The sequence below is a fragment of the Micromys minutus genome (genome assembly GCF_963924665.1).
Source record: "Micromys minutus genome assembly, chromosome: 9".
NCBI classification, from domain to species: Eukaryota; Metazoa; Chordata; class Mammalia; order Rodentia; family Muridae; genus Micromys; species Micromys minutus.
In genome coordinates, this window is record NC_137978.1 from 17043101 (window position 1) to 17069253 (window position 26153).

The window sequence follows — 26153 nt, forward strand, 5'->3', positions numbered from 1 at the left end:
ACACACTTTCTTTTTATATTTTTGCATCAAGCATATTTCTCCTCAGTGTCACTTCCTCTTGGCTTCTTGTGGATTGCCTGGTTCAAGCTGTGGCAGGCAGGTACCCAGAGACAGACATAAAGCCACAGCCACCACTCTCTGCTAAGGGCACTACTAATTCACTCTATCGCGCATGTGCCTCAAAAGTGAGAGAGGCACCCTGATGTGGACTAGAAGGAGAGATCAGGGAAGGACAGGGACAGTTTCAAATCCCAGTCACTACCCTTGAGACAAGGAGGCTGGGATGTGCAGAACTCACGCCCCCTCAGTCACTCTCACCCTGGCCCATCCTCTCATTTCTTGGGCTGAGAGATGTACAGCAGTTGTTGGACACGTGGGTTTGTTCCTTCCACACCCTGGGTTCTACTTGTGTTCTCGCTACTTTATATAAGCCAGGGTCTCAACCAAAACTGATTTAGAATCTTATTATACCACTTCATCTACGCCAGGAGTGATTTGCCCCATGGACTGGAAAACTTCCCTCGTCTTGCCTGACTGCAAGGGCTCAAGAGCTGCTCTCAACAGCTACATGCACTCTGGGAACTTCCCTCATCTCCTGCATCCAATCTAATTCACAATGGCTACAAGTCTCTCTTGCCACCCCACTGTGACCTGCTGCCTATCAGTGCCTTTGCACAGATTCTCCATTCTGTCTACAATATCTCCTCATTCTCCTGCTTTAGAGAAATGCATGGGCCCTCTCCTCTGTGTTGCAAGGATGCTTATTTACCTTCAATGGCAAGTACTGTCTTGTATTGACAGTAATTTTAATGCCTCTAGCGAACCCCTGAAGCACAGACAATATCCTTCCATCTCAGTGTTATCAGCACCTACCATACAGGAGGGCTGCAATAAACATACGTTGTATGATTAAATGGGTGACCTGAAAATGCTTAATAAGTAACATGGGGTTTAATAAATACAAGGCATACACAGTATCTCAAGCTGAGAACAACTCCATGATAATTGCACTTAACACAGATAAAGATGCACCTCTACCATTAAAGATTAAATATAATTTGCCACTAAGTACACAGTAAAATGTCACCAGCATAATTGTCATTAATAATAATTCAATGTACTAGAAATAATGAAGATAGGCAAGACTGAAAATTTGAAAAGTACTAAAGAAATAAAAGTTGATTACTTCTGCTTTTTTACTGTACCAAACTAATTACCTGAGTGTAACCAACCACCAGTCCCTGTCGATAGGTCTTAATGAATAGAAAATTTGATCATTTTAAATTAGCACACCCATCATATTAGTGCAAGTGAGCAAATTTAAACAGCGTAAAAACAGCAGAGTCAATACCTGCTAATGTTTTAACTCAGCCTATATCAAATTACCATGAACTCTAAATTAATAAAGTTCACCTAATAAAATGCCAGTGTAATCTAACCTAACCTAAATCTAATGACCATGAACTCCACAATATTCTGTCCATTAGTCTAGATAAACATAACAATTTTGGGAAATACTTGATTGGTTTGGGGGGAAGACTTATATATAGCTAAAGATAACTACCCATTAATTATCAGTCAACAAATAAAACACAGGATTCTCCTAAGGATGCTGAGAAGCAAAAACTTTAAGACATAGTTTTCCTTGAGGAATTTGTTTCATGAATTCTAAATGTAAACTCTTTCTACTAAAAATTGCCTTTCATCACAATTTTCAACATAAAACAATGGGTCACTTCAAAACACTAATTTGTCCTTATTAATCTCATCGATCTTGGCAACTTCTTGATTCAGAAATGCAATAAAATCAGGTAAACATTTTTATATGCTTATTTTCTTTGCAGTGATAGGTAAATACATAAATTGTCTTAAATGCAGAAGCAATTATTCATACAAAAGGGTTAGTAATCAAGATAGCAGAACTCAGTCTCCAAAAGTCCAATCGGTGTACCACAGGCCTGCCCAAAGAATCATCCCTAGCTACTTAGCCATTTCTCTGACTTCACTTGCTTAATAACTATGTATTTCCACCCACTGCAAACAAACTGACATCAAAATGCACAAATGTTATTTTACATTAACTTTTTGTTAAAACTTGCTTAAGAGCCTACACTGCTTATGATAAAATGGCTAAAACTGGCAAAAATGAGACTTCTGGTGAAGAACCTAACACACCACCCAACTTGGAGAATTCTGAAGCTAAACTCTGCTATCAAATTAAGACCTGTAATATCACTGATAGTTTCAGGACATAATATCTAACTAGGATTGTATGCTGTGGGCTTTGACTCCCCAAAAAGAAAATTAAATCAAAGACACTAAGGGGAGATGCCACTGGTAAAGCTACATTTGACAAAGTACTCATGAACCTCCAGAAATGCATTTATTCTACTGTTTATTCAGTGAAGTTGCTCAAGTATAATCCTGTGTTATGGACAAATATTTTCCAGTGCATATAGGAGGGAATATACTTCTACTTCATTTTTAAAAAACTTGTATTTACCCAACAGGAGTTATTCAGGAACCACCCATTTCCAGTAGTCTTAGGTGGCCCCTCATGGGACTTGGTTGCCCTATCTGGACTCACACAATATCCTCTCTACATTGGAACACAACAGGGTCTTCTGCAACTGCTCTTACTCACAGTGACATCTCCAAATGCCTTAGCTTTCACATCCCAATAAAAACATACGTGGTAAAGATGTTCTCATGACTGTATGCTGAATAGAGATGCCTTTGTGCATCTCAAGATCCCAAACTAACATCAATTCTTTCCAATGTGTCAACCGTAGGAACATGTAAAACACGTAAGAATTTAGTTTGTAAAATATTTCCCTAAATAGAAGAACCTCTCGATTATGAACATTCTGAGAAACTAACTATACATAAAATAGCTTTTGGCCATTTGGCAAGAATCTCCAATTGGTATCCTGCCTTTGGTTTGTTGAGCTCTCTTGATCTCTTCCTTTTGAGCTTTAAGCAGAGAACAAGCCTACAAAGGGTACCTTATAGCCAGAAGGAAGCAAGCAGGCTTCCTTGTTCTGAATGTAGCATTAGGCTGTTCTTCATCAAATTCCATGCCTTTTCTTTCTGTGTCAATGACACAGGAACAGCAAGACTTCATTTTAGCATATTATTCATAAGCTAGTAAGATTATTATGTGTTAGAAAAATCACAATCAAACACTCCTTAAATGGAAGCTTTAGATAATTGCTAATCTATCTGTAGGTGCATTAATTCAACATAGTATTAAAGCTGATGCAAGAAACTGACACAGAAGTGATTCCCTGGATATAAACTCTAAGCTTCATGCACACTGCCAAAAAAAAAAAAAAAAACAGACTAACAGTTTAAAGCATCTTATTCTAGGATAGCTTCACCAAGCATTTAAAGAAGAGATAAACATTTTGCCACAATATACTTGCTATACCCTGACCATTGTATTTTGGCCTGTGTTCCCTTTTGTCTAAGTGCCTCATGCAGACAAGCTCAACTCAATTTTTCTCAAGGCCTAATCGATGTTATAACTACCAGGAAATAGCTCAGCATTTCTAATCTCTGAAGGTCTTTAGTCAAAGTACTATACATTCAGGCTTCTTTTGCTGGTGTGAAGAACACAGACAGACAGCTGACTTCAGGGGGTAGCATTTCACAGAACTCAATGACAATAGACCAGAGCACAGAGTGGCCAGAGACTTTTTGTGCACGCCCTTTGACAGAATCTGTCTTCTCCCTTTCTCACAGCACTAACTCACAGACTATTAAATCTCACACATTTCCTCTTCATTTTCTGTGTTAAAACATGGCTTATGACCCTGAGTAGAACTATCAAGAATTCTGCCCTGAAAGTCAACTTTTACTATTTGACAATATATGACTTTGAAATGATTAGAAAGGCCAGAAACCTCGCCATGTAAGTGATTTCAAATGGCTCAAGCACGTATATACTTTCACAAATAGAAAGAAAAAGAAAAACAGGCTCTGAAAAGTCACAGAATTGTCAAAGATTGCAACAGCTCTCATTAAGAAGACCTAACAACCAAAACCTGAAAAGAGGACCTCAGTGATGGAACACCCAAGTGACAATGACAACAAAGATACACAAACCTTCATCGCCTTAAAACAAGAAGATGAGAAAGGGACTCAGACACGGAGATGTGGGAGAGAGCGGCCAGCTTCAGTGACATGAGAGTGTGGCCAGTGTGTGAGGAGGGACTGTCACCTGTGTGTCTCCTGCCACCTGTGTAGAATCTAAACAGGACAGGCTGAGAAAGCAGGGAGGGGCATAGATCAAAGCAAGCAAAGCTACTGTAACAACAAAACCCTTCTGGAAGGTTTTGCACAGCAGGGTAACTACAGGTAATAGCACTGCATTTCTAAAAGCTAGAAGAAATGCTAGAATAAATAAGAGCCAGAATAAACACTGAAATCTTACAAGAAACCCCATTAATTTGCACAGTGTTTGTTTTATATATTGTGAATTTTCTAATTTAAAAGCCTTGCCTCTTTATATTCAATTCAATATATCAGTTTAAAAAATGAAATTGATATTCCTTATACATGATATTAGAGTTTTCCACCTAAAAATGAGATATCGAAAAACTTCAATGTACCCATAGTGACCTTGGTGACCTATGTTTACTTGAGAAACTACGTTTTTCGGGTAACTGACATATAGCAATCGTACATATGTATGGCGTACATGATACGTGTTGACACTTCCATCTCAATCACTGGAAACATTTGAGCTTGTCTGTTCCTGGTCTTTATGCATGCCTTTCTGTGACTGCAGTCCTACTCTGCTATAATAGAATAGAATAGCACAATTCCCTCCTCTTATCTTTAGACTCGTGATCTAGTCTCCCTTTATCCTCCTTTCTGCACCACCTCCTATCCTCTAAGGCCACTATTCCAGGTATATAACCTTGCTATAAACCCCAAACCACAAAAGAGGCAACACAAGAAGACAAAGCATTTCCTTGGGTGGATGGGTGTATATGTATATATGTATGTGTATGTGTATGTGTATGTGTATGTGTATGTGTATGTGTATGTGTATGTATGTGTATGTGTATGTGTATGTGTATGTATGTGTATGTGTATGTGTATGTATGTGTATGTGTATGTGTATGTGTATGTATGTGTATGTGTATGTGTATGTGTATGTGTATGTGTATGTATGTGTATGTGTATGTGTATGTGTATGTGTATATACAGGAACTGGCAAAAGAGTTCAGTTCATAGAGACACCTCATCCTGGATTTGATCTCTTCGACTCACATGGTATAAGAAGAGAACAGACTCCTACAAGTTGTCCACTGACCTCTTCACACAGGTCATGGCAGGCACACACACACAAACACACACACACACGCACACACACACACAACTGTTTAAAACTAATAACCACTAGTAGGCACACTTAGTTTCCACAAAAGGATATAAGGTTCTGTGAGATGGCCTATATCTATTTATAAGTCAGATGATTAAGCAACTAGTAAATCTGATAATCCTTTTATAGATCACAAAGCCACAAGAACAGATCCCCTACCACCTCTACTATCTAGACTATAACACTAAGTGCTGCCACTAAAGAGAAGCGGTGGTAGCTTGAATGACAAATGTCCCAATATTGTCAGGTATTTGTACATTTGGTCCCCAGCTAGTAGCACTGTTTGGGAAGGGGGTGCAGCCTTGATCTATAACTGGGGTGGGCTTTGAGAGCTCATAGCCTTGCCTTACTTCCAGTATTTGTTCTGTGCCTGGAGTTTGCAGCTAGAGATGTGATCTCTTAGCTCCCTGCTCCTGCAGCCATGCCTACTGCTTACTGCTTGTGCCTATGGCCCTTCCATGAAGGAGTCTCATACCTCTAAAACCGTTCGCTAACACAAACTCTTTCCTGCACAGAAAAGCAATGGCTACAGAAGCCCAGATAAAAAGAGGTGGCAGAGAAGTTAAGAGATGAGTATTTCCTTTTTGCTGGAGGGAAAAAGAACCTTTGAGGAAATGGGTAGAGGAAGACCCAGGTGGGTACAAAGAAAAGTTTACCTTATGCTGTCAAAGCAATTATGAATGAAACTCTGGAATCTAGTCACAGTTGGCAAAGAACCAAACACAAAATCCACCAACACAGGCAAGTCGTGCAGAGTAAGGAAAAGTCATGTTTCTGACAATGAGAAACGTGACACGATCTGGAATGTGGACCGTGTTTGGAGAAGGTATTGAGCTAGTACTGCCACCTATGAAGAATGAACTCGAGGTTCGCAGAACAGGTAAGGGAGACTCACCAGTGGGTTCACACAGAGCCAGGAGGCAGTCGGCATTTGCACTGAGAGTTAACGTCCTAGAGACGATATACCAGACTTAGACTAGTATTGTTGAATTGTCCACAATCATCTTACATAGGTGGGCAACACTGGCTAAATGTTCAAAATTTGATTTGCTAATGTCCTGAAAGGCATCCACAATTGAACTTTAGAAAGTCTTCGTCCAGGCCTGATCCGCAGAGTCTCTGCTGAACATTTCCTGCTACTCACTTAGTGTGGTCACATCCTAAGCAAACCTGAGGCAAGGGACACAATGGTGAAATGAGCATTGTTTCACACAACAAGGAAGCCACGTGTTTCCAGCGTCATTTAGGCATCTCTTACAGAACTGCCATATGCATCAAAATATATCACAGTATACGCAAAGTGGAACTATTATTTAAAACTAATCAATAAGGGCACGCTAGACACTGTGGTATACTCCAATAACCACAGCACTCTGGGAGGCTAGGGGAAGAAGATTATGATGCTGAGACCATTTAGAATACATAGTGAGTTAAGGCCAACCTGGGCTACATAGGGAAACTTTGCCTAAAATAATATAGCTAGACTTACTATATGTAGAAATAAAACATGAAATCATCTCTGTAAAAAGACATCAATGGAGTTAAATCTTTCAAGATTTTCAGAAAAACTCATTCAGGGTGCTCATTATTGTATGTTATTGCCTACCAAAAAAATGTTAAGTAATAAATTTTTTCATTGTTTTGGGTAATGTTTTGCCCATTCCAATATTTTATGTGTATGAATGTTTTGCCTTCACGCGTGTATACATGTGCACTGCACAGCTGGTGAACCCAGATCCTCAAAAAAGTAAAAAGTACTCTTAACAACTGAGCCACTTCTCCAGCCCCCAGCAGTAGTGAACACAGCCTGACCTGAGTTTCTGTCTTCTGTAAATTGAGTCGGGTAAGAAAACTAAAAGAAGTCCTAACAACTGCTGGTGTCATCTACAAGTTTGTTGTTGTTGTTGTTGTTGTTGTTGTTGTTGTTGTAATGTAATGCAGTTCTCAATGAATGTGCACTGTTGACAGAGGCATGTCAAGGGCCATAGCCTCAGACCAGTGAGGAAATGGCAAAGCCTTCTCCCTGGGGTGAGGTGTGGAGGGACGCCAAACCTCTGGTCTGTGTGTAGCCACTGACAGTGAGGAAAATGTCCACCAGACATTTCTCCCTACACCACCCCTCCCCCAGGATAGTCACCTACCTCCATGTTCAGTGAGCTATAAAAATTTTTGCTTTCCAGGATGCAGAGGGTTCTCCATCTGAGAGCCCAGTCTACCTGATCCCAGCTTTGTCCTGTGTCATGTCTTTAGGTCTGTCCCTGGAGCCATGTAAGGTCATGATACTACAAACTGGGGTTGAGAGACTAAGGAGGAGAACACACTCCGGAGAACTAGCACTAGACACTAATGACTTATAGTATTTTTTATGAATATTTCCAGAAATAATCCTTGTCACCACGTGGAACAATAGTAAGAAGAATGTCAGTGTGTACTTCACACGGAGCTCACGTCTTTCACATGTATAAAATAGATTCTCTCCTGAGGTCTTTCACCATGGCCATATACTACATCAAGGTGTGGCTGCAGCTTGACTTGCCCGTCGCCACACTTTAGGTGGATGAATCCACCATGGAAATCCCCAACAGCAGGGCAGAAGGCAGCCTTGCAAAGGCTGTTGCTCCCAGTCTACTGTGTCTCATAAGAGTGCAAAGCCTTCTTTAGTATTAGCTCTTCTATGAACTTCAGCCAACTGTCATCCTACACGAGTCAACCCCCATTAAATAGAAACAAAAGTAGAAAATGTCACAGAGTTTTATAAACCACAAAATAAAATAAAAATCACTTCACCCAGAGTCGATTTCAATGCAAATGAATATACCCATAGCATCTACCCACTACTGGAAAAGTTGCTTTGTCAAAATATTTAGGCCTTTCTTTTCGGCTGCTTAAACTGTAGCTGAAGGCTATCACACTAATGGAAACAGAAAGAGGAGAAAAAACTCACGTCTCCTATTTCTACAGGACAACTTCTGCCTGTCACAGATGCTCATCCGTAAGCTCTTAGGATAGCCTGGTCTGTGGCCGGCATCCATCTGGGTGACGATAGGTGAGCATTTCACTCTACCTTGCTTTAGGAGCACAGGATAGTTTTCTGGCTTTCATCAAAACTATCCAACAAGTGATCAACAGATGTAGAGCATGAATTAAATACACAGTGCTGTTTAATGACATCTTAATGAACAAGTAAATGAGCCCAGGTGGTCATTCATTCTAATGATTGCCATTTCACACCCCCCCACACACACACACAAATGATGCTTATATGAATACTAAGGTAAACAAATAAAGCATCAGGTGCTGAAGGCTGCCAGCCAGAATGCAGAGGCATATGAGCGGAGAAAAGCATCTGACTTCTGGGGACGAGGAAGAGATGATATCCCAGTACACGGTCTCTTCTCAGACGTTTAGTGATTCCCTAGATACATAATAAGTTTTACTCGACAGTTCTGTCTTCTCAAAAGACTTCCATGTCTATTAAAAGGGAATTATGTCTCCTTTAATAAATCCTTCAAACTCATGTTACACTTTGGTTCCAAGACTCTGAGACTCAAGCTGGAATTTGGCTACAAGCATCTTCACTACTGGCTAGTCTCCTTAGTGCCAGAAGGCACAGTGCCATCTGCTGGGAAAGAATTGTCAGCAACAGTCCTACTCAGCTTTAGGGGCCTGTGTGTCACGTGACCAGTCCACCAGGCAAGCATTGCCTACCAGTACTGTGGTGGCAGGAGTGTTGTGGGAGGAACCAAACACTTTCTGCTCATATCCCAAGTCAGCTCACGTCTGGTACCATAAATCTGGTCAAAAGGTCTTTGGTTAGGAAGGACATGAGCCTCCCTAACCTAATGTGCAAGCTACTGCTGCTGTTTAGCTAAACAGACATGCTAAACACTCTGTTTATATCCGCAGATTAGCGCTGTTGTCAGCTTTTGCCAGAAAAGCTTCTTTGCAGTGAGCTGCAGTTAGTGGAAAGACTCATAAATAGTCAATGTGCTGAAAATAAGCAACTGTTAAACGCTCAGCCTTAAATCATCCCTCCGAGGCTCAGGGAACACTGTAGAAGAGGGGACAGAGAGAAGAGAAGAAAAGGAGAATAGGATGAAATGTTGTGGAATTCTTTCTTCCAGGCATGACTATGGCCCTCCTGCATTCTCAATAGGTGTGACTAACTACATAAGACTGGAACTGTCAGTATTTTGTCATAGAGGGTCAAGTGCTCATAAGGCCTTCTCCCTCCCTGGGGCAGTGTAGGCCATGCCAGTGCCTGGTAGGGGTTTGTAACATACGAAAGTCTCCCTGAGAATCTATAGGCAGCTAATGAGAGAGCAATTTACTTCAGTGAGTGTAATCATGATCCTTCACCCTTATTCATTCATATAACTAACCTTAACCTTAATTAAATTCATTGGTACACACACACACACACACACACACACACGTGTCCGTGCATACATGCTTATGCATACATAATAATATATTATGCATATTATACATAATAAAACCTGTTCTATAGATAATTAATTAATATATGCTAATAAAAACGTTAAAAATAAATAATTCATCTGTTGAAAAGCTTGGCTCCCACTGATAGAACCAATCATTGGAGTGTATCTGGATGATGGTGACTTGACTTCCTGTATTGATCTATTAATATAAATTGATAGCATTATTGGAAGGTAGTGGAGAATCTGGAGGTGGAATCTGGTTTGAGGGTTTCTATGACTAGTGACGTATTTTACAGAGGATATCTTATCCCTGGCCTAGCTTGTTTCACTTTGCTTTCAGGCTGTCATGACCTAAGCAATTTTACCCACCATGAAATTTGCCAGGATATTTTCATCAAGTCACAAGTGTAAACACAACAAAACCAGCCAACAGTGGACTGAAATTCTGAACTCACCTCTCCTCTCTACACTCCTTTCAAGCATTTGTCAGATTGACACTAATTCCGACTAACATAGCCTACCCTCAACCTTCACAACTCTGGAGCCACAGGCCCTGAGCGTTCACCCTACTTCCTCTCTCCCTAGAATGGCAACTGCAAAGGTCTCATCATGCTGTCGTCATATTTGGTACATTATGGACACAAGATGGGCCATGAAGATGAAGTAATAGGTCTCTATAAGTCTTCTACATAATCACAATGGGAACTAAAAAAAACTGTGCCTGGAAAATACTGCTCAGGCCCAGAGTGACCTCAATACTAATCAAATAAAACTGTTACTAGCAACTTAAAATGAGTTACCCTGGAACCCCCAAAACCAAAGGAACTCATTGAGGGAATAAAAAAATAACAGACAGGTGTGTGTGTGTGTGTGTGTGTGTGTGTGTGTTAGCATGCACACTTATACAAGTACATGCTTACACTGTGTTTGAAGTGTACACAGATCAAAACATATCACAGTATTATTTCTTTTTTGCAAAATCTCTCTATGCTACCTGAGCTTCAACGACTCTAAGAATATCCTACATGGTCTCAACACTGATGAAAACACTGGTTGAGAGTGGGGGTTGCAAGAAAATGTCAAGCAGAGAGTTGGACTAAAATAGAAGGAATATGAGATGGTTTATAATATATGTAATCAATAGAAAAAATGTCCTCTGCATATACTACAGGTTCCTTAAAAACAAACAATGAGCAATGTGCCCTCCCATCAGCAAGATGTGTCACCAACGCCAACCAAGGTTTTTAACTAAGAATTCATGAGTTTGAATTGAGAGGAGAAATTTTTCTTCGAGATGCCTGAAAGAAGACATACGCACAGACACCCATAAACAGAATATAAAACAATGCCATGTCTGCTGGGTTAGGAAAGTCTTCCTTCATGGAAAACATTCTAGAGAGTCTCACCAGTAGGAAAACAGAACTGTTTTAAGCTTCTTTCTATTTTTAGAGGAGGAAGGGGAGTCTTATTTATGTGGGACTGGTACTGCACTCAAGCTCCACGCAGACGATGACAACTGTTTATCCTCACAGCCCCGTCTGCGGATTAGGACCACACAGGGTAAGAATACAATGCTGCTGTTTGCTGAAGGACTGAGTGAAGACAGGATCACACTGTGAGGGACCTATCATGAACTGACGAGGCTGGGTCCCCTTAAATCAGTATTAGAACTGAAAAGAAATGTGCCATGGGATGGGCTGTGAAGAACGAAACAAAACCATATTGAACTCAGGGTTCCTCAAAAGTTATACTTTTCATTAAAGAAAAATATGTGCATTGTTAAGGGAATATCAACTCAGTAAGAAGAAAGAAAACCAAACTGGAAAGATAGGCATATTTAAAGCCATAACTTAAAACTTAATCATGAATAAACCAAAAATAATCCATAATTATAAATACTAAGCTTTCCTCCCATTACCTTCCCATGTTCTCTGCCTTTACCTGAGAGGAATCTGCTTGAGCTAACCGTGTGGTGACCGTCAGTGTCTGCTGAAGATTCTGCCCTTCACCTTCGACAACTAGGTGAGCCAGCAGTAAGAAAACATGTGGGGGGATGGTGGTAGTGGTAGGGACCAAGGACTCCACTGCAGACAGCCAGTCACGGGCTGCAGACGCTTCTCCGATGACTTCAAGAATCCTCCAGGCTGTGAAGATTGAGCCATACATGCTGCACACAGGGAAAGCAAGCCTGCAGGAGATCTGAGAAACAGACACAAGAAGGCATTAAAACAGGAGATGAAATGTCAGAAAAATACTCCTATTCTTGAACTTCACTTATTCTATAATGCATTATCAGAATCACCCCAACAACAAAAAATAGACACTTTGAGGTCAGGCCAAATGGCTCTCCACCCAAATGTCAGGCTATAGGATCAGACAAAGAGGAAAACAGTTGTTCCACAGAACCTGGGAATGCTTTTGCACAAATTTCTCTCTAGTTACCATTCATTTCCTATTAAGACAGAGAAGGGAAATGGATCAATATACAAGATCTAGAGACAACAGAGTTTGGGAAAATCTATTCCCACTTTTTAAAAGCCTCAAAATAACCAACAATGAGAAGAACAATACACACCCCATTTCATTTGCCCAGCTCCAGGCCCTTGTAAGTGGCAGCCTGAAGCAGATGGCAGACTTGGACACAGGACAATTCACATTGTTAACAGACAGTGTGTGGATGGGAACGAAGTTGGTTCAGCTTGAGCCTGGTAATTCATTAGTAACTGTCATTGAATCACTTCAAAAACAAAATGTAGCCTCAGCTCTAAGCTGAACAAGACCAAGAGGTGGTGCTGCATTTCAGCAAATCTGAGAAAAGGCTCCTCACATAAGTGTGTAGTGTCGTCAGGTCCAAGGAGTACACAAACCTATGCAATGTCACTTGAGTGGAAAAAACTCAGGAGAAGCCACAGGCATTGAAGAAGCATTTGACACTGTCTCTTAACAGAGTCAGTCACATTTCACAGAAGAGGAAGGCAGAAATTAGAATCTCTCAACTACCTATTATCACCGGATAGTTTAAGTATCAAAATCACCATTGAAAAGATGGGAAACATAAAAGTTAAAATATGTGCCTTTTTTGGGGCTTATGATTTAGTAGATGTCAGAAACTGACTGAATTCTGCAACCATCACCAGAGTCTACTTTTACGAAATTTTCATTACTCCAAGGGGAAGCCCCAATAACCTACCCCTACTCCCTGTCCCTGGGAACGACCCACTAGCACTATATTTCTACTCTGTTTTACATGATAGAAAGCACACAATTTTGGATGGTTTATGACAGGTTTTATTGATAGCAACCACTCATTTTGTGGCTTCCTTTCACTTAGCATGTTTTGAAGGTCTGCCCATGCCAGGGCATGTGTCTGTACATCCTATCGCCAAACAGCATTGCACCACATTTATACAGCTTCTCTTGTCAGTCCACTCATGATTGACAGGTAACTGAGCCAATTCCATTCTGGGAAACAATTATGATCAATGCCACCAGTATTTCTGTGGACATTTGTAAATAAATATTCAAATAAATACATAATTCCTTTGAACATATACTAAAGATTACTCTAAAAACAAAGGTAGAAGTTCTAGCCATACAACTAATATGAACAGATTCCACAAGTGAAAAGAAGAGATATAAACAGTTTACATAGAATGCTATTATTTTTTCCACATGAGGTTGAGGAGAAAAGGAGATGTTGTATTGTATTATATTCAAGTATATTGTATTATATCCTTTTTTATATTCTCTGTATTTATATTTCACATGTTATCCCCTTTCCCCCCAACTCCCATCTGCCCTCCCCCTCCCCTTGCTTCCATGAAGGTGCTCCCTCTTCCAACCATGCTCTCCACCTCAGTGCCTTGGCATTCCCCTACAGGGGGAAAAGGAGCCTTCACTGGACTAAAGGCTTCTCCTCCCATTGATGCCAGACAATACTACTCTTTGCTAAATATGCAACTGGAGTCGTGGGTCTCTCCTTATGTACTCATTGGGAACTCTAGAGAATTTGGTTGGTTGATAATGTTGTTCTTCCCATGGGATTGCAAACCCTTTTAGCTCCTACAATCCTTTCTCTAGTCCCTTCATGGGGGTCCCTGTGTTCAGTCCAATGGTTAGCTGCAAGCATCTTCAACTATATCTGAATGACTCTGGCAGAGCCTCTGTGGGGACATCCACATCTGGCTCCTGCCAGTAAGCACTTCTTGGCATCAGCAATAGTGCTTAAGTTTAATGGCTGCATGTGGGGTGGATACCCAGGTGACACAGTCTCTAAATGGGTTACCTCACTCAAAATGATAGCTTCTAGTTCCATCCATTTGCCTAAGAATTTCATGAAGTCATTGTTTCTAATGTCTGAGTAGTACTCCATTGTGTAAATGTGCCACACTTTCTGTATCCATTCCTCTGTTGAAGGACATGTGTGTTCTTTCCAGCCTCTGGCTATTATAAATAAGGCTGCTATGAACATGTATTGGATTCTTGTATAACAAACTGGTAACCTCTAAGCAAAATATTATCTTTAAGAGTAAGAATGGCACTACCCGGAACCACGGGCATAAAAGGACTCTCATCACACACCATTTTATACTCTCTGAACCATTTGACTATATTAGTAGTGTAAAAAATCTTACAAAATCTAAGCCTGTACTAACCTAAATTTATATACCTTTGTCTTATAAAAGATACTGTTGACAAGAAGATAAAAGTCATTAATGATGATGGCCACATCCTTTATCCTAGTGAAAAACAACACAGGACTTGAGACATCAAAGACTTGGTCCTCAGAAAACCCAAGGCAGCCATGAAATACCCTGCAATCACTCTAAACCTCACTTTACTCATTTATACAATGTAAACAAAGACTAACTTCTTACCAAGATATGAAGACTATATGAAACAGTCTAATATCTAATAAACCAGGTAGTACAATGCCTAAATTTGAAAATATAGGAAAATATTACTCCTGTCCTGGGGAAAGAAAAGCCAGTGGGTAAGAGTAGAAAAGATGAATAACTGGAAAAGAACATGAACCACGAATTGAGTAGAAAGCAGGAACATAAGGAAGCAAGAAAGGGAAGGTAATGCCACGTTACTGGACAGATTACCTCCTTCTTGCTTTGCTAGCTTGCTGACAGATAGACCAGCAGTAGGAAAGCAAAATGTTAAATAATATATCACAGTAAGATCCCCTTGCCCCATTGAGTGACAGCTGTGACTGCCGTACTGTCAAGGGAAGGCTGTCATCAAGGATTTCCCTACCCTGGGAGGAAACAGATGAAAGTATTAGTACATTCTGCCTTTCAGAGAAAAGTGTACCCAGTAAAAGAATTGGTATTGTATGTATTATAGCACACAAAAAATAATAAAGAATGGGACCCACAGGGAAAATGCACTTAGATAAATGTAGAACTTAAATGAGAGTGGCACGTGTAATACCACCACTGGTGCAGTGGGGCAGCAGGTTCAACGCCAGACTCTGCTCCAAAAACCAAAACAAAACAAAAGAAGGGGCTGGGCACATTGGTGTGTACATTTAACCCCAACAGAGGTAAGCAGTTCACGGGCAGCCTGGCTTTCATAGAGTAACAGACTAGCCGGACTAGTGAATTCCATCCCAAAAACACATAACACAAAGCAATTAATAAATAAGACATATATTTGAGGGAATAGAAAGATGGACCCTGGTTCCTATTTGATGCTAATTCCACTTCCCCAAGAGGGGCTGCCTCCTGGGACAAGGAGTAAACTAGTACTCAGGTGACTTCATGTGATCCTTCTCACCAGTTTAACTTAGAAAATAAAGGCTAGAGCCTGTGATTGGGCAGTGGAAGGGAGGTGGAGATGAGAAGTTTTAGGGGAGAAGAGAGAGGGTGAGGCAAAGTATGAGGAGAGGAAATAGAGAAAGGAAGAGGGAAGAGGAAGAGGTGGAAAGAAAATGGTTCAGAATCAACTGCAAGTTGAATGGGATCTCATAGCTGGGGGACAGAGTGACTTAGTGCTGGATCTGCCACAGATCCAGATCTGCAAACTGTCCATAACTCCAGCTCCAGGGACTGGATGCTCTCTTAGAGCTTCCACAGGCACAAATGTGATACACAGACATACACACAGTCAAATCACCCATACAAATGTAAAATTTTAAATATGTATTAGATAACCATAAAATGGATCTTATCAATTTTTAAAAAGAATTTGGAATATCTAGTTTTTAAATTTTAAAATTTAAATTTATATTATTCTTAATGATAATGTCTTATGATTTTTATTAAACATATTATTATATATTCAATTTAGAGCTTAAATCTAATTTTAAAATTTAAAAATGTTCCAGTGCATTAACTTTGAACTGTAAGTCAGACAGCTGACAGTCTTTGTTTTGCTAAAGCTGAATACAGAAGAAAACAAATCAACAGTAAGGAATAACATTTATCTACAACACTAATTAAAATAGGCCTTTACAGGCAAAAGGATGGTGACATGAAACTCAGCACGCAGGACACTGATGCAGGGGGATCTCTGAGTTTGAGGCCAACCTGGTCTATACAACCAGAGATACATAAAAAAAAAAAAAAAAAAAAAAAACTGTCTCAAAACCCAAAAACAAGGAGCCTTTCCTTCCAGACCTGAGTTCCCATGAGCAAACATGAGAACTGAGAAACGTAGGAATACTTGAATATCAAATAACTAATGTCATCCTCAACATAAGATCAGGACCATCCTTAACCAAACAAGAGCTCTTAGGAAACCAGGTCACTTCAACTTACTTCTAATTCATTATAGTCTTATCTACGAATCTACCCAAACATACTGTTAGTTCCTCCTAAATTCCACACAAAGATAAACTAGTGGAGGGAGGGAAGAGGAGGGAGAGAGGGAGGGAGGGAGGGAGGGAGGGAAGGTGGGAAAGGAAGGATGGATGGTAGTAATATATGCTACAATCTAGAGATATTAATTAAATTCTATCCTCTACAGCATATGTGACTGGAACACACCACAGCCTCTCTACCCTTAGACTCCTGACTTGTTCCTGATGCCTGAGTGATTTAAGAACACACTTGGGGCCAGGAAACAAATCAATGATTGACCTGCTTAGCACATAAGAGGAAAGAGATTCATCCTAAGCAATATACAGAGGAGAAGAGAGCAGGGGGAGAAGGGATGTAGAGCCATGCAGCTAAACACCTCTTCCTGAGCACCAGGATAACTAAAATCTCAAGAGGACAAACAGACACACCAGTGATCAAGGATGAAGACAAACTGGGCTCCTTACATACTGTGATGGAAACTTCCTGGTTATACAGCATTAGAATAAGAGCCCACAATTCTACAAATCTACCCAGGAGAAATAAAAGCACATACCACATTTAAAAAAAAAAAAACAAAACTTGCATGTAAATGTTCATCGAAACTTATTCACAGTCACAAAATATGAAAATAGCCCAAAGTTCACCCCTAGAGGAAGAGAAACAAAGCATTGTTTAGACCTGCTACTAGGATAAAAATTGAAGCATGCCTTTAATCATAACACTTGGGGGCACAGAGGCAGGCCTCTCTGAATTTGAAGCCAGTCTGGTCTACAGAGTGAATTCCAGGATAGCCAGGGCCACACAACGTAAATCTGCTGGGGGCGAGGGGCAGTACAAAGGGCCACTCACTGTGGGATGCCATCTTTCTGACTGCTCCAAATTAGACAAGTTCCCCCAGAGTGCAGATGAGTGGTTACCTAGACTAAGGAGGAAGGGGCAGGTTATATGAGCAGCAACTTTTGAGGCAGTAGTAACAAATGCTGTAAGGTTTGTTGTAACTGAACAAACTGGAAAACCCTGAATTGTACATCTGAACTGTATACAATATATATGTTAACTGCATTCCAATATACTATTAAAATTTAGGCAAAGGTATTCATACACATAAAATAAATCTAAAAGGGGAGGGAACTCCCAGAGCATAACCTTTGGCAAGCTATTTCCTTCTCTGTGCCTAACTTAGCTCTTAGATAAACTACTTCACAGGGTGTGGTGTGCCAATACAGTTAAGAGAGAGCACAGACTGGAGTCCACAACCCTATGACAGCATGATGCATTGCTACTTATTCACCAGGGCCCAGAGAGAATCAGACACTAGTCAAAAGCCATGGAACTGAAAACAGAAGAAAGAAACGACCAGGCAATAATGACTGGCAATGATGGGAACCTATTTTAGAGTCATTTTAAGAAACAGAAGTTTCTCGTACTGTAATGCTCAGTAAGTCCTAACTTAGGTCTAAGTAAGGCAATGGCAACTCACTGAAACTTCCATGACTACTTAAGAAACAAATATTCCATATGGTTACTGCTTCCTACAATGCTAGATATAAGGCTATCTGGTACTATCTGATCAACAGGGCCCAGAAAGACTATATAGTTAAACATACACACACAAACACAAATAAGCTTGCAGTAGACCCTAGTTGAATCGAGCTATCCTAATCTTTCCACCAACTAGAACAGTTTGATAGGACTGAGTTTGTCATATGAATGAGCACAGCCCCGGGACTCCATTTGCCGCATCTCATCCACTTCATGCCCCATCCCCAAAAGGTTCTCCCAAATCTGTCTTACTGTCAGTTACTCAGTGTGATCCACAGCTCCATATCCGTCCTCTGTGGGGCTCTGTGATAACACAGTGGTACCTGGTCAGCATTAATTCTTTTCCCTTTAGCTCAGTGTTGGTCATTGTCATCAGAGGGCGCAGAAGTCAGATTGCCTCTTTATCTGAGAGGAGTAACAGCTCTCCACAGTATTACTCTCATGCTGTTCTTTAAGGAATGACTAAGGATCTTTACTAGTCAGCAATTACCTGTGGTAATTTTTATTCTTCTCCATTATCTTGGGAGAATTTTTAAACACTTTAGAATTTACAACTACTAGCTCATAGGTTTTTTAATCTGAGATTACAATAGATATGGTTTAAAATATCACACTTAATAGCCAAGTAGAAAAAAAATGATCTTGTTTCTCAAACATATAAAAATACATGTTAGACTTTAAAAAGATGAATATCATGCTTACAATCATGCCTTTTTATATCTTGACAATGCAAAGATATTAAAGCATGTTTTATTTCATGGTTCTCAGGCTTTGAAATTGGAGGAGCCATGGCAGTTCGGCATGGTGTGGTATTTAACCTACAAACTGTACTTCTGAAGAACAGCTCTAGTTATATTCAAACACTGAGTCAGAATCACCTAGAGAAATCACTAACAACAGCAAAGTGTGCCTTTTGTAGAAAACTATCTACAATAAATCAATAAGAAAACGGGCTAGTCTTGGGAGGAGTGCGCGTTTTCTATGAATCAAACTTGCCAAGTACTGAATATCCACCGTGCACTAAACAGTGGATCGGGTACTCTGGATGAAAGGATAAGTAAGTTCAGATGCTATTTAAGTAAAAGAGAAAGAAGGCACTCGGACACTGGCTAAATTATTTTTAATTAAAGCCCTTTCCTATAGTCAGCTGAGAAATAAAAAGCAGAGACATTTGGGACAGAAAAACACAAGATGAGCAATGACTAGTGCAATTTAATGTGAATCATTTACATTGTTGCCCTTCCCTAAAGGCCTGGTAAGCGTCATAATTCTCTCCCCCAGTGAGCTCCCCAGAGTTGAAGGTACAGAGATGGAACCTTCCGCATTAGCACACAGTATTGTGTGCACTGGCTAAAGAAAAGAAAAGCTGAAAACACAAAGCACAGTGAATGCTGACTTTGGACTTGAGAACGCTTGGCTGTGTTTGGAGGAACGGGCAGTTCATGTAGAGAACAAAAAAAGGAGCATTCTGTGTGAAAGCGAAGATTTGGAATAAACAGCCTATGCTGGTACCTGAGGAAGAGAAACCCACTGTAAATGTCGCTTGAGTGTCTTGCAAAGGCATAGAGGTCTATTCATGGCCTCAGTCTGACAGCACAGCATCATGAAGAGAAAGTTTATAGCATTGGAAGTACCCCTTCCTCCTCCTCTTGCCAACAGCTGCTGAAGAGAAAATGCTGCTACCATAGCTAATGAATAAAATACACACACCTGAGCAAACAGAAAGCCCAGTCCTTAGGTATTAGAGTTAAGGTGAGCCTCAGTAAGTAACACTTGTGAAAATATATCCTGCCTGAACCTTGGCACTGGCCCTCAGCCCTGGCCACACCCAGGACCCGATCGTTATGCTATATAGTGAATTAGGAAGTAAGGTATAAAAAAAAGTTATTAAATTCTTGTCAGCCTTTTTAGTACTCAAATAGAATTTCCTTCTCTTACTGTTAAGTCAGATATATATTCATTTCAAGAATCAGAATTATAGTGTAATGATCTGGACCAAGGAAGCTGTAATACACATTTACTTTGTTCCCAGTATGCTCTCAGGTAAGCAGTAATGATGAACAGACCCTAGCTCTAACAATGCATCACTACAGAGGCCTCTCTTTATCCAGGTGAAGTGACAAATGTGTTCCAGCTTAAGTTTGCAGGGTACCCTCCACAGAGACTTTGGATACTGCTTGCTTTATCTTACTTAAGGATCTTCCCCATCCCCAAAGAGAGGAGAGAAGTAACATGCTTTACTAAACGCACTATGAAACAAGAGACCTGGCAAAGCGGTCTAGGACCCAGCCATCTTACGCTACTATCACAGAAAAGAGAAACCAGAGGGCCAACAACAGGGCTCAGTGGGAAAAGAAACTTGCTGTCAACCCTGACAATCTGGGTTCAATCTATGGGATCCATCCACAGTGTGGAGAGATAGAACTGAATCATAAAAGTTGTCATCTGATCTCCACAAATGTTCTTTGGTATGTGTACATGTGTGTACACACATACATGCATATAATTTTAAAATAAAAAGGGTGGGGGAATGAGAACACAGAATAGGTAAAAAGGACAACCCCCTCCCCCCCCCCCCCCCCCCCCCGCTGCATCAGCAAAAGACTCAGAGTCAACTGCTGCCTGACATACGGTCTTCATCCATGGCCATACGTCTTGCAAGGCAATAAAAAAGCAATGTGACAGACTTTTTTTCCACATGAAGCAGAAAAACATAGCATACATGAAGACAAGAGCCACCAGCCAGGAAACCTAACATAACATGCAATATAAATCTTATACTAAGGCCAGAACTTCCAAAATTTGAGCAAGAGACTTTGTCTAGCAAGATATGGGACATACACTAAGTCTCTGAAATGAAAGACTCCATGTTCAAGTATACTAAAGAAACTCTAGAGAGGGCAAGACAACATCGGTGCCTCCCAACCACCTGTAAATTCCAACTCCAAGGGAACTGAATTGCTCTTCTGGCCTTTGTGGAAAACCTCCAACATATACATAAAATAGATGTAAGGAAGGAAAGGGGAGGGAAAGGGAGAGAAGGGGAGGGAAGGGAAAGGAAAAGAAGAAAAGGGAGGGAAGAAAGAAAAAGAGGGGAAGGGAAGGGGAGGGGAAGGGAAAGGGGAGGGGAGGGGGAAGGAAGGAAGGAAGGAAGGAAGGAAGGAAGGAAGGAAGGAAGGAAGGAAGAAAGGAAAAAAAAGGAAAAAAGCAACTAGATTAAACAGATTTCATAGATTAAATAAATAATTAGATTAAACCGATTTCCTTTCTTTTTCTCAAGACTAGCCAGTAACATGAGCAGCTAATATACACTAGAATCCCAGAAAGGAAGAGCCTACAGCATTTTACAACTTACTGAGCATAGGACTGCTGAACCTCCTTTCACAGCCCAGCACAGTGTCATATCTACCTCACTGCTGACAAACCTGAAAGGTGCGATGAATTTGCATCTAAGCAGAATTTCACCAAGATGGGACAGAAAATGCACACGGGTGGAGAAAAGAAACCAGGGTGCTCATTACCGTGTGCCGGTTGTCTCCGTGACACTCTCTCTGTAGCACTTCCAAAAGACTGAGAGCTAGCTGCTGCCTGGAGAGGCCTTCCTCACCCACGCTCAGACGCTCTTCCAAGGCTGCAGAAGATAGTATCTGCAGAAGAGGCACCAGGAGCAGCAGTGATGCCTTCGGGATCTTCTGACCCTCAGGAAGCGAGAGGAGCTTCAAAGCTAATCATCAAAATAGAGTTCACAATTTTATTTTAATTAACGACAGTGAAAACAGAATGTTTTACCCATGAAATAGAGTGATTCTTACACTTTCACAACCAGCCCAGACACAACTAGAAGAACAAGTCAGGGTAAAATGAATAATAGCAAGATAAAAGTTAGTTGCATGTTTTTTTTTTTTTTAAGCTGTAGATATTCATAACAGAAAAAATAAGAGAACGTGTAAAGAAAACACATATTATACATTTACATATATATACATATATGTGTGATTTAAATATAAACCAACTCTAGTTTTTGATCACTGTGGATTTTTTTAAATACAGTTAAACATTTGTCCTTAATAACTTCTCAGCTCCTACTACCAATCAACCAAGAGACCACAGGTCCCTGACCAGCAAGTAATGAGGGTGGCAGAAGTGCGCCTTCAACAAAGAAGCCAGATTATACATTAGCAGATGCTTACGTGAGCGACGAGGTGATCCTAAGGTGGGATCGCAGTCTGGTCCTCAATTAAAATGAAAGACATAATTGACTACTATCCGTATGACAGGAACTAATAACATGCTGGCCTTAGACCTGTCAACTAGGCTGTTAAGAATCAAATTGCTGAAGTCCCAAAGCTAAGCACCCATGACACCTTTTACAATAAGTGGTTCCTTTCATGGGGACTCAGGCTCCACTTCAGAGACACAGATGCAGATGTGCACATGCAGATGTGCAGTGAGTTAGCCATGCACAGGGTCTCCTGGAGACTAATAATGAAATGAGTTAGGACACAAGTACACTTTTTGTCCTTACTATATTTTTCAAGGTTGCTCAATAAACACTGATTTAAAGATGTTACTCTAACTCTAAAAAGCTGAAGGGGTTGCAGCCCCATGGGAAGAACAATAGCAACCACCCAGACCTCCCAGAGCTCCCAGGGACTAAACCACCAACCAAAGAGCACACACGGGGTGACCCATGGCTCCAGCTACATATGTAGCAGAGGATGGTCTTATCAGGCATTAATGGGAGGAGAGGCCCTTGGTCCTGTGAAGGCTCGGTGCCCCGGTATAGGGGAATGTCAGGGTGGAGAGGCGGGAAGGAGTGGGGGGGAGCACTGTCATAGAGGCAGAGGGAGTGGGGATGGGATAGGGGGATTCTAGAGGGGAAACCAGGGAAGGGGATAATATTTGAAATGTAAAATATCCAATAAAAACAATAAAGATGTTACTCATAGGCATCAGGGTCAAATTGTCAAAGTAATCAAGTAATTTCCCCTACTACACCAAAAAAAAAAAAAAATCATCTCTGGGCATTAAATCACAACAATGTGGTATTGTTGGTGTTCTGTTTGAACTTGAGCTGAAGTACAAACACGCATTACTATGAGATAGCTTCCCAAAATACTGGCCTAAATCCATGGTTGTCTACAAGTCATTTAAAAATATAAGAAAATAGGAAACACATAGCATACATATTCAATATTATTATAAACTCTCCAGATTTTCTTATAAGCTATTACTTATAAGTGAGGCTAGTGTTAGTACACAATTAATGGTTGCATTTTGAATTTGAAATGATTGACATTCTCTTGATAATCTATTACTTTGAAAACTAAATAGTTTCCCAGTATACTAAACAGTTTCAAATGACAGACTGTCTCAACAATTTTCACTGTGGTTTAATCCCTTAACCAAGATAACCTCAAAACAGGCATTGGTTTACCAGAGAAACAGAAGTCTGTGGGTGAACAGCTGCACAAAGCATTTGCTTGGTCCTGTGTCATTTTTCTATTGTGCATGAGCCAAAACACATGTTTGCAACTTAAAAATTAGAAATGTAGTTTCTCTAGAGCTTTGGGAAATTTTTTGTCAATAAAATAATTATAATCCACTTATATAAAAAGGTAAATCTACAAGGACAAAAGACATTAAGGCTGGTGAGGTAAGTCAGTGGATGAAGTACTTGCCCTGCAAAAACCCAGTGATCTGAACAGCCCTGGAACAGTAAAGGTGAAAGGAAAGAATGCGCTATGAGATCTGACCTCTGCAAGCATGTGATGGCACACACACGCAAATTAATGATAAATACCTCTATGTTGTTCATTTTATATATATACATACACACACACACACACACAAATTAGTGATAAATACCTCTATGTTGTTTATTATATATATGTATATATATGGATATATATATATATACACACACACATACAAATTAATGATAAATACCCTTATGTTGTTCATTTTATTTATATATATATATATACACACACAAACAGACACACACAGATACACACATAAAAATTAATGATAAATACCTTTATGTTGTTTATTATACATACATATATATATATATATACACACACACATACACACAAATACAAATTAATGATAAATACCTTTATGTTGTTCATTATATATACACACACACAAATTAATGATAAATATCTCTATGTTGTTCATTTTATATATATATATATATATATATACACACACACATACAAATTAATGATAAATACCTTTATGTTGTTCATATTATATATATATATATACACACACACACAAATTAATGATAAATACCTTTATGTTGTTCATATTATATATATATATACACACACACATACAAATTAATGATAAATACCTTTATGTTGTTCATTATACACACACACATACAAATTAATGATAAATATCTCTATGTTGTTTATTATATATATACACACTCATACAAATTAATGATAAATACCTTTATATTGTTCATATTATATATATACACACACATACAAATTAATGATAAATACCTTTATGTTGTTTATTATATATACATACATACACACATACACACACACATATACATGCACACACATAAATACACACACACACACACACACACACACACACACACACATATACATATATATGGGTTCAGTGCTCTCAAAGATCAGAAGAAGACACAGGATCCCCTAGGCCAGAACCACAGATGGTTGCTAGGCTGCCATGTTAAGTGATGGAACTCAAGTCCAGGTCCTCTGGAAAAGCACCCAGTGTTAATACCAGCTCAAGTAGATTTTTTTTCCCCAAAAAACAGAGTAATGTTTCTCAATGGCTGCACCTGGAAATGATGATTAATAGCATTAGATATAAGAAATGTAGGAGACAGAGATTTAGACTTTAAATGGTAAATCTTGTGATATTTAAATTATACCACAATTAAACTTTGTAGAAGCAGCAGAAGTAGCAGCCTGGAGCACACGGCTTCCAGGAAGTGCCATGTGCACTGTTGGAGTGAAGACAAAGTCATGCAGAAAGGACCAGGGAGGAGCAGACAATGAGCATGAGGCAAAGCAATCTAAGGGACCGGGTCTCCTCCATGCACTGAGACCAGTTCCGAGCAATTCACTCTCAAGATACTACCAAAGTAATGTCCCAGAGAAAGCACAACAGAAATTTATCTAAGGCACTTTCATTTTCAGTTCATTATTAACCTGAACTTGATATTAGAGGAAGCAAAGTGAAACAACATAAAGAAAGACAGTAAAATTTAAAATAAGTCTCATTTGCCCATCAGGGATAGCAACTTGACTCGTGGACTTCCCAGAACCAGCACACTGAGCTTCCCTGTCAGTGTGCACTCACACTCCTTTGAATCAGTCTGAGCCAATCAAGGACCATCACCACCATTCACCTTCTAACCCGAGTTAACAAAAGGACATCAATTACAAATTGTTCATATAAGTATGGGGTTTTCTGCAGTGGGGTGTATATGTGAGGGATGTAGAGGGTGTGTGTGTGTGTGTGTGTGTGTGTGTGTGTGTGTGTGTGTGTCTGTGTGTCTGTGTGTCTGTATGTGTGTAGGTCAGAGACTAACTGATGGGATCAATTCTCTCCTTCCACCAAGTGCATTCTGGGGATTGAACCCAACCTGTTAGGTATGACAGCAAGTGCCATCTCTCTGGCACAAAATAGAATTTTAAAACAAACACAACCTGTAAAACACTTAACTTCTCACAAGAGTCTTCTGTTATTCTCATTTTGGTAGATAATTATGAATAAAGAAAATGCCCACATACACATTTTTAAACAGCATTGTGCTATTACTCCTATTACAATCTAAAGTGCATGGAAGATACTGGGCAATTAAAAGACATGGAGACATGCCCAGGCTAGCACTATAGTAATAAGGAATAGAGAAATAAGCTCTTCTTGGTAGTGATTAGGAAGAACCCAGACAGAAGCTCAAACCGTGTAGAG

At 39.9% G+C, this 26153-nt stretch overlaps 1 protein-coding gene across 1 annotated transcript in view; it reads right to left on the reverse strand.

The window, feature by feature from the left end:
• Positions 1-26153, reverse strand: part of FOCAD (focadhesin) — a 251644-nt gene that overhangs the window by 166875 nt on the left and 58616 nt on the right. The window contains exons 9-10 of the mRNA XM_080921861.1: positions 21707-21909; positions 11776-12033 (exon numbers count right to left, since the gene is read on the reverse strand). Coding sequence (XP_080777987.1) covers positions 11776-12033; positions 21707-21909 — 461 coding nt within the window. The remainder of the gene's footprint in view (positions 1-11775; positions 12034-21706; positions 21910-26153) is intronic.